Consider the following 9,199-nt stretch of genomic DNA (forward strand, 5'->3'; position numbering starts at 1 on the left):
GTACAATGATTCTCTACACTCGCTTGTTTTGTCACAAACTGAGATTAGGTGAACTATTTGAATTTTAGCAACCAGGAAATGGCAGAGCGATGCCTGCATAGTGCATCTTTAATGTCTGTCGGGTAATATGGCTTGCGGATGTCTGCATTAATGTATATGGACCGAACGTCTTATTCCTGTATTCATCCTTTGTTTTCTTGATGCATTCAGTGATGAATAAGAATGTGGCTTTGTGCAACATTAATTACAGTCTATATTACCCATCTATATACCCTTAACCAATTATAATTCAGAGAATTAACCCAAGCATTATTAAAGGATGAAGGACATACAGTTCATATGATTTGGGTTTAGTAGATATCATTAAGGAAGTAATAAATTGTCCGCATGCTATCATACCAATTTATTCTAATCAACACCATTTATTCTAGTCAGCTGGAGCATATCGCACAGGTGGACAACAGCAACACTCCCTCATGCAGGATTTGAATTTGGCCTGACATTTGAGTACTATATCCTGTCAATGCCAGTCTGTTGTGTAACACCTGATTCTATTGGGTTTAAAAACAAATTATAAAATCATATGAATCTCAGGCATAAATGGGGTTCTGGAAGTTGGTTCTATTTAATGCCAGCCAACATGTGGATCCACCAGTTGGCCTGAACCGTCCAGCCCAGTTCCTCGCACTTTGCTATCTGCTGGTGAAAGTGTTCCCGTGCGTTGTCCTCCCCCTTGTCGTCCTGCAGTGCGTCCCGGAGGTAGCGCATGTCCTCTGCAGCGCTGAGCTCAGGGATCCCCGTCAAGAGCATGAGGGAGAAGAGGGTCACCAGCAGGCGAGAGTGGGAGCGCAGGGACAGGTAGGCCTGGGTACATGTGTCCTGCAAGTGGGGAGAGAACCACTTGTTTGACACAACCACACACATAAACTCAGAAGACAAGGATAGACAAAATAATAACTCCAACAGTTATTTAGCCTTCACATTTAAAAGAAAGTGAGGACCTTCAGATAGGCCGCTTACCCTGAACTTCTGGAAGTAGAGACTGGGTTGACCTTTGATCCTGCCCATGACGTAGAGGAAGTCGGGAGTGAGGACAAAGGGGACCCTCTCCCTGCTAACCCCCAGGAACCGTTTGGTGTTCCCCAGGATGTGGCCAAAGTCAATGTGAAACAGATTCCCTTTGGAGCAGGAAACATGCTTTACATTTAACACTCCACTCACCATATCAAGAGGACAGTGAATCAATCAACAAAATGTATTTTATATAAAGCGCTTTTTACATCAGTAGTTGTCACAAATTGCTTTACAGATACCCAGCCTAAAACCCCAAAGAGCAAGCAATGCAGATGCTGTCACGTTCTTGATAATGGACGGACCAAGGCGCAGCGTGACTTGAATTCCACTTTTTTTTTTTTTTAATTCACGGTGAAACTTCCAACAAAACAATAAACTACTACCGAAACATGACATACGTGGTTCAACAAGCACATGCACAAACAATATCCCACAAACAGGTGGGAGAAAGGGCTTCCTAAATATGATCCCCAATTAGAGGCAACGATTACCAGCTGCCTCTAATTGGGAACCATACAACCCACCAACATAGAAATAGAATGACTAGAACACCCCCCTAGTCACGCTCTGACTTAAACACCATAGAGAACCAAGGGCTCTCTATGGTCCGAGTGACAGATGCAGAAGCACAAGGGACAGGATATGAAAAGGGACAGGATATGAAAAGGGACAGTCTGTTTCATTGAGACTGATGACCTTGCCTTGATTTTATTTTTACATTGCAGGTACTGCATGTAAAACTTAATATAAAAAACAGTTGTCACTGACAACTAAATGTACATGCTTCAATCTGCTCAGAATACATACAAATGCTCATCTTTATTTTGGTCTTTGAACACTGTGCACAAATTAGATTTTGTCAAACAAAAAACAGATAATACAGAAAAGGTGAACCTGACATGAGTGAAAAGGTCACCAAAGACTTATATCGAGTGCTGTGTTACTCAACCATGTTGCCTTCACGCCCACTGTGAATGTTTGAGCAGCTTGGCAAAATTAACTGCAGTTAGTACATATAATTGGTGCAATAATTAGTCACACAACACACAAATGGTTGATGACAAATCAACAACAGATGTACATATTTTGAACCATTATAATTATTTATATTGGTACATTTTTCAAATTATGTTATAGATTCTTGTTAATGGAAGTTATTTGTCAAAATGAAAACCTGCATAGTTACCAGTACCAGACTAGGCTCTAGGGCTGCTAAAACTAAATAAAAACACTGGAGAATATTGAACCAATGGATGCATCTATTCTTTCCAATCCATATGTGTGATGGGTCTGCACTCAGGCTACAATGGAAGGTTACCGTTGCGTGGGAGAATAAATATGTTTAGGCTTCTATGCCTTCATCAGTGCTCTACAAGCACTGGTACGGACTGATGAAGCCATAGAAGCCGAAATATGTGCTGTTTTCTGTTTAGAATTTTTTGGTGCTTTGCACTAGCACCTTTTGTTATTCTTTCGAGCATGTATTAAATTACGTTTATTTTTGCATCTCGGCCTCCTTTGTATTCCTTTTCATGGTTTGAGTGCGAGTACCTAGAATGCATTCATCAAATTTTGGGGGGACAAAATAACACTATTTTATGCTGTGTCTTCCATTCTTCTTTTCTGTTAGTGAAAGGTATAATACTATTCTCATTCTTACCTTGGTCTGTAATCATGATGTTGTCATTGTGGCGGTCCCCTATCCCCATCACATACGTGGCCACGCAGTATCCAGCACAAGAGTTAACAAACCTCTCCATAGCCTGATAGTGCTGAGATTAGGTGGGAGAAGTTCAGGGAATTGTAAAAGCATGAGCATAAAATGTCACAATGTCACTGGGGAAAAGCGAAATGACTTCTGTACAGTCTCTCATAAACTACTGTATCATGTCTAAGATTGAAAAGCAATTCGTGGAGATAGGAGGTATAGCTATTGATCCATATTGAAATGAGGGAAGAAATTGTGATATTTATGTGTTATTTACAATCTCTTGGAGTGGACACTTCCCCTTGAGCCACTCAAACAGGGCATCGTTCTTGAAGGCTCCTGTTGTGCCTCCTTGGATCCTCTGCAGGGCAGCAATGGTGACGGCATCTCTCACAATCTCTATCATGCCTGAAAACAGATAAGTGGTTATCAATGATTGTGACACAGTGCATTTTCAATTAGAGACTGAATATTGAACTATTGTTAATGACCTATATTGTATCCTGTAGAGATGCAGCCATAGGGCACAAGATTCAGATCCAGTGATTTCTCCTGCCATATAGAATCCATCACCACCAGTGTCTGGAAACATCATACAAATGATCAATCAAATATAAGTCAAACATTACCTAACAACGAAATAAGATACGTTTTAAGTCATATAATCACTTTTTAAGTATCGTATTTTCCACCGATCATTTAGCTAGTCTTTACTCACCTGAATCACCAGCATGTCCTGTCGGAGGTCATCCCCCTGTTTGAAGATGATGCCTACAGGGGGACCAGAGGGGCATGGAGAGTCCATGGAGGAAAACTCAAGCCACAGAGGCTTCTTCTTGGAGGCCATAACCTTGCACCTGTCCAGCTAGAGTTGTGGGGATTGGAGGATTGGGAATGGGATTGGCCAGAGGGAAGCGACTTTTAACATATTATAATATGAAATGACAACCAACAACAGGAATTATTAAAGGTCATGAACAGTCAAAATCATGTTTTTCATGAACCAACATCGGAGAAGGCCAACATCAGAGAAGGCCAACATCAGAGAAGGCCAACATCGGAGAAGGCCAACATTGGAGAAGGCCAACATTGGAGAAGGCCAACATCGGAGAAGGCCAACATCAGAGGTGTGTTTGCAGAGGGGCGTGGTTTACATAGCTAATTAGCTACTCTACTGGTGCCAACATTTGACTGTAGGGTGTCAGCAAATATAATTAAAAGTTTACACTTCATCTATGGCAAAGATACTTATGTTTCCCTTTACATCTGTGTCTGGTGTTTGCTAGTTACTGGCTAGCTAGGTCTTCAGCCAGCATGGAACAAAATAGAAGGGAAGGATCGTTCAAAACTTAACGCAGTTGTCATGTCAACATATCCATCACTGCTGCTGTGAACCGCATCACAAGAGACATGTCAAATTGGAGATATATTTTTTTTTACACAATTGATGCAATTTCAATGTTGTTTGAGTTGCTTTGTTAATAACCAAATTTGATTGAGATATTTTTACTGCAACATTGCTCACTACACTATATCCACGTTTCCTGATATAGGCGTTTCAAAGAGCTGTCAGTCAATGCGAGCTCATGAATATAAGCTCCATGCCCACTCAGCCTGTCTTTTCAAACTTCCTGGTAGTTAGCCATGAGAGAAAATGTACTTCAAAAGGATATTTTACATGGGAATCAGAATGACTGTTCAGGACCTTGAAGATAAATCAGGTTCAATTTCACCTCAGGACTCATTGAAGTTAGAGTGTAAAATACATGGGGGGTTAGAATCACAGTAAGTTGTTTTTGTGACCCTGACAGCAACAACACATTCTGGCTAAAATGTCCCTTCCTGCCATACAGACACTGAATTAACCTTACCAGGATTCTGCCTGCTCTGATGCGTGGGTCAAAGGGCACTTGGAAGTCTGATGGGAGATTACATGTCCTCAGGAGCTCCTGAAGCCTCTGGGCAGCTGGGGAACAAACAATCTGTTACCAACTTTATATGATTCGATCAAATTTGATTTTATAACACTCCAAAGGCAACTGTATGACCATTCCAATGTTCACAGCAATATATTTCTTCCACTCTGACCCAATGGAATTTGTTCTATTTATATTCTATGACATGTTCTATGTTCTACATCCCAGTGGAGCCAGGCCAGAACCCCACCTGTGGATGGGAGGTCCGTCTTGTCAGGGTAGAGTCTCTTGACCACACTGGCAACCTCATGTAGGGCCTCCACAGCCTGCACCTGGCTGATGAAACTGCTCAGCATGGCCTGGCCACAGCCCAGCAGGTAGGCCTCTAGCACCACAGCCATACGCTGACGGAAGAACGGGCAGCCCGCCACCTCACTGCGCAGGTACCAGAAGAAGAAGTGGCCAATTCTCTTGCTCTGTACGCCAGAGGAAAGTTAATTGAAGTATATCTTACTATAGCTAATGTATGTTATTTATGCATTACAAGCATAGCAGGGTACAGGTTCACTCCCGTGACCCCAATAAATCACAGTCAATAATTTCCTTGCAAACTAAAACATAGAAGTTCACACACAGGTCACATACTCTGAGAGCTCTTTGGATGAGGAATCTAGTCAGGAAGCTGTCATGGTAAGGCTCCACTTTGAGAGTCTATGAAAAAGAGGGAAATAATAACACAATACTGGTCACAAACATCCCAGTGTGCATCCCAGTGTGCAGTGAAAAGCTGCCCTTTGTGCTATGTCAATGTTTGCTGAGCAACATGAATGAGTGACTTCTTGGTAACAATTGTTACTCTCTTGTATTCTATCAAATAAAATGTTGCACCGAATACAATGGATGTAGACTTAACAGAGATAATACAATTGTCCAGTTCTAAGAAATAGCAGGTAATAACCAGGCTGTAAAATAACCTGTTAACCATAGATATCCTATAATTAAAGACTTATTTCAACTTGTTTTTTTCAATGTACAGAAGGACAAATCAATCATATGATTCCTTCTATTCCATATTCGTCCCCTATTCAACGTACCTGCACCAGCTGCAGCAGATACTTCAGCATCTCATCATTAGACAAGCTCTCCAGTCTCTGGACAGCCAGCTTCCTGACCCTCTCATCAGCAAAGTCCACACTGAGGAGCTCCAGGGCCACGGAGACATCCAGGTCTGGGGGTTCCCAGTGACTCAGCAGCCAGTGGACATCCTGCACAGAGCTGGGTCTTAGCCAGTCTACGCTGCGCAGGAACTGGGGGAGGTTGGAGGCATACTGAACACTCTCCTCCCTGAACCTCTTCAGACGGGCCCTGTCTGTGGTCACTGGGGACGAGGAGGATCTGGCAAACGGGTCGCTCGCAATGGGAGACAGGCTTTTATCAGATAAGCTGGAGTCGGGTGAGGATGAGGGGAAAGACTGACCAGGCGAGGAGCAGGATCCAGGGGAGGTTGTGCTGTGAGGGAGAACCACAGGGAAACTGTAGCGGTCCAGGAGGAAGGTGATAGCCATGGATTCTGCCACGTCTGGGTTGGTGGCAGAGGAGAGCTTATCCGCCTTATAGGTAAAAGCCTCTTCCTCCAGCTCGGGATAGGCCCACATGTGAAGGGTGTGTGGCCCTTGGCTAAGGACGGACCTGTGGTCTATCAGAAGGAGATTCACAAAGTACAGCAGCTTTCCCTTCCCTCTCTGGTGGTCTGGAGCTTTAAGACCAGAGGATGGGGACTTGAATTCCTTTGTTGCGGCGCTATCATGGGTGCAAGCATTGATGATCAGGCCCAGCTTAGCTCCACGGGGAAGATTCCTGAGGAGGATATCAAACTCCAACCACTCGTTCCACAGAACTTCATCAGCAAAGGCCTTGGGTGTGGAACAAACAGAGGTTACCACCTTGCTCCCGTAGAGGATAGAGGCCTCCACGTGGATGAACTGAGGAGGCTTGCCAGGGGGTTGGGGTATGTCGAAGCCCAGGAGCTTCACTCTGAACTTGCGGTTGCAGTCCCAGAGTGAAATCATGAGGATGTCATCCACATCCTTTCCCTCCAGGGCCAGCTCTTCGTGGGAGCTGGAAAGCCCAGTGAAGCTGTCCACAAGGGGCCAGTCTTCGGCCCTCACAGTGTCCTCATCAAGCTGCGCCATGGGGACCACAGACAGATGGAGCGCCTGCATGGACTTCAGACACTGCCGTACCCACAGGGAGTCAGAGAAAGGGAAGTCTCCAGAGAGGAACTCCTCCCTGCCACAGACCTTGAGAACCATGTCACCAGACTCACATTCCAGAGCATGGTCTACCATGATTTTTCGGAAGACCTTTATGAGACCTTCAGGTGATATATTAAAATCCACCTTTACACTGAAGCACACGTCATTGTAATGCATGTTGACTGATATCTTTCGGCTGAGCTGTTCCTCCTGGACTTTTGGGACGGGGGCTGAGGTGGTCCATGGCTCTGTTGCATAGGCCCTGGGATCCCGCCTTCTTAGCTCTTCCTGGCGGGGAGAAGCCAGCTTCCTGCGTGTGAAGCTGAGCTCGCCGAGCCTATTTGCTGCTACTGTATCCAGGTCATGGCCAATCAGGTTGACCAGGGTACGGTGGTGGCTCTGCCTCTCCTCTGTGTCATCTGGCTGAGGCGACACCACTATGTGAGCTACCTGCCTTCCCCGGGAGTCACGTGACCATGGTACATCCAGAGTCCGGAGAACCTGGCAGTCGTCAAAGATCTCATACCAGTCCTCTCCCTTGGGGTAAAGCAGTACAAACTTTTCAGGGTCCAACAGGCTTAATGGATCGGGATGGCAGTTCAGCTCTTGAGTTTGCATGCAGATACGAAGACGTAGCTGATGTACACTGCATTGTGCTGGTAGCCTCACCACTACCAGGACTTTCTCTTGCCTCTCCCCAGCCTGGATGCCCTTCCCTGGGCGTAACTCACAGATGAACCCCAGGCTGTTCTCAGAGCAGCTGGCTCCAGACATATCTGTTGCAAAATCTGCATATTCCCTGATGCCTTGACCAGAGTTAGATTCAGTCGCCATTCAATCTCCTAGACTAACAAGAAAAACAATGATCTAGAATTAAAAGCTTTCCTTGTTTTGATACTGTGCATTAACCGCACGCAGACGTACACACACAACAGCCGACACATAATTCCCACCTTTCAATGAGACAGTTCATCTGAAATTGTAGATTAGAATGACATCTTACTTGATGATAGAAAGCTTTACTTTCAGATAAACTACAAAAAATCTCACCTGAACAGATTTGTCCTTCCTGGTTCCTTTACCACAGCAACAATAAATGACTGACTCCGTGTGTACGTACTTAAATAAAATTTCCCCTTCTGTAATTCTTGGATACTTCCTCATTCCTTTCAGAGTTGCTACCCATAAGTCCAGTCAAAGAGAAATAAATCCTTGTAATGGCCTGATAAGGAGTTCCTCTATTGTGGTCTGATAAGAGTTTACTGTAAACTGATAGGTAACCTAACTGAGGAAGCATTACCAGTGAAGTCCCTGTGGATTGAAACATGCACGCATGAAAGTACAGAGACAATAACAAAGCATTTGTACATTTGTGCAAACCTGTTTAGCTTGTTATCACTCATAGCTCAAGTGCTTTCCATCCTGGCATGCAAAAGATTTCTTAGTGAGTGTGTTTTCATACTTGGTCCCTTTCAGCCAATTTGTGTGAACTCAGTGCAGTTCGCTTAATGTTTTGTGCAGTGTGACCACTCCAAAGGAACTCAGACCACTCAAAAGAGCCCCTGAAGCGAACCGAAGTGAGAGCATCTCTAGAGGTGGTCCCAATTCTGTTCCGAGTTCGGTTCGCTTGAATTCCACGGTCCGGTTCCCTTTTTTAGGGCAATGTGAACACAAAGCTCCTCAGATTCACTTGTCATTGTTCCCGTACCCAGAGTGTGAATTACGGGAGAGTTAAGTTCCTGAATTTAGACATGAACTCCTCTAAAGGCAACAAAAGTCAAACTTTATGGAGGTCTCTAAATATTGATCATTTGACTGAGAAGTGCGCCGACAGCAAGACACATCACTCTCACCAGAGAAAGCATCCGAGAATTAAGAACACCTTGCTAGTATTGAGTTGTACCCCCCCATTCTTCTGCCCTCAGAACAGCCTCAATACATCAGGGCATGGACTCTACAAGGTGTCAAAAACATTCCACAGGGATGCTGGCCCATGTTGACTCCAATGTTGACTCCAATGCAGTTTGGGTGGTGGACCACTCTTGATACACACGGGAAACTGTTGAGCGTGAAAAACCCAGCAGCGTTGCAGTTCTTGACACAAACCGGTGCGCCTGGCACCTACTACCATACCCCGTTCAAAGGCACTTAAATCTTTTGTCTTGCACATTCACCCGCTGAATGGCACACATACACAATCCATGTCTCAATTGTCTCAAGGCTTAAAAATCCTTCTTTAACCTGTC

General features: G+C 44.5%; 1 protein-coding gene across 1 annotated transcript; it reads right to left on the minus strand.

Annotated features, from left to right (window-relative positions):
• Positions 1-389: 389 nt before the first annotated feature.
• si:rp71-17i16.5 (phosphatidylinositol 4,5-bisphosphate 3-kinase catalytic subunit gamma isoform) lies at positions 390-8,084 on the minus strand. Its single transcript, XM_039007672.1, has 11 exons — positions 8,004-8,084; positions 5,793-7,800; positions 5,344-5,409; positions 4,949-5,174; positions 4,654-4,748; positions 3,501-3,647; positions 3,274-3,364; positions 3,060-3,190; positions 2,735-2,846; positions 1,021-1,178; positions 390-879 (listed from the first exon to the last, which is right to left on the minus strand). The coding sequence occupies exons 2-11, from the start codon at positions 7,785-7,787 to the stop codon at positions 622-624; spliced, it is 3,279 nt and encodes a 1,092-aa protein (XP_038863600.1). The 5' UTR covers positions 7,788-7,800; positions 8,004-8,084; the 3' UTR covers positions 390-621.
• Between the last annotated feature and the right edge of the window lie 1,115 nt (positions 8,085-9,199).

The sequence above is a fragment of the Salvelinus namaycush genome, chromosome 14, assembly GCF_016432855.1.
Source record: "Salvelinus namaycush isolate Seneca chromosome 14, SaNama_1.0, whole genome shotgun sequence".
NCBI classification, from domain to species: domain Eukaryota; kingdom Metazoa; phylum Chordata; class Actinopteri; order Salmoniformes; family Salmonidae; genus Salvelinus; species Salvelinus namaycush.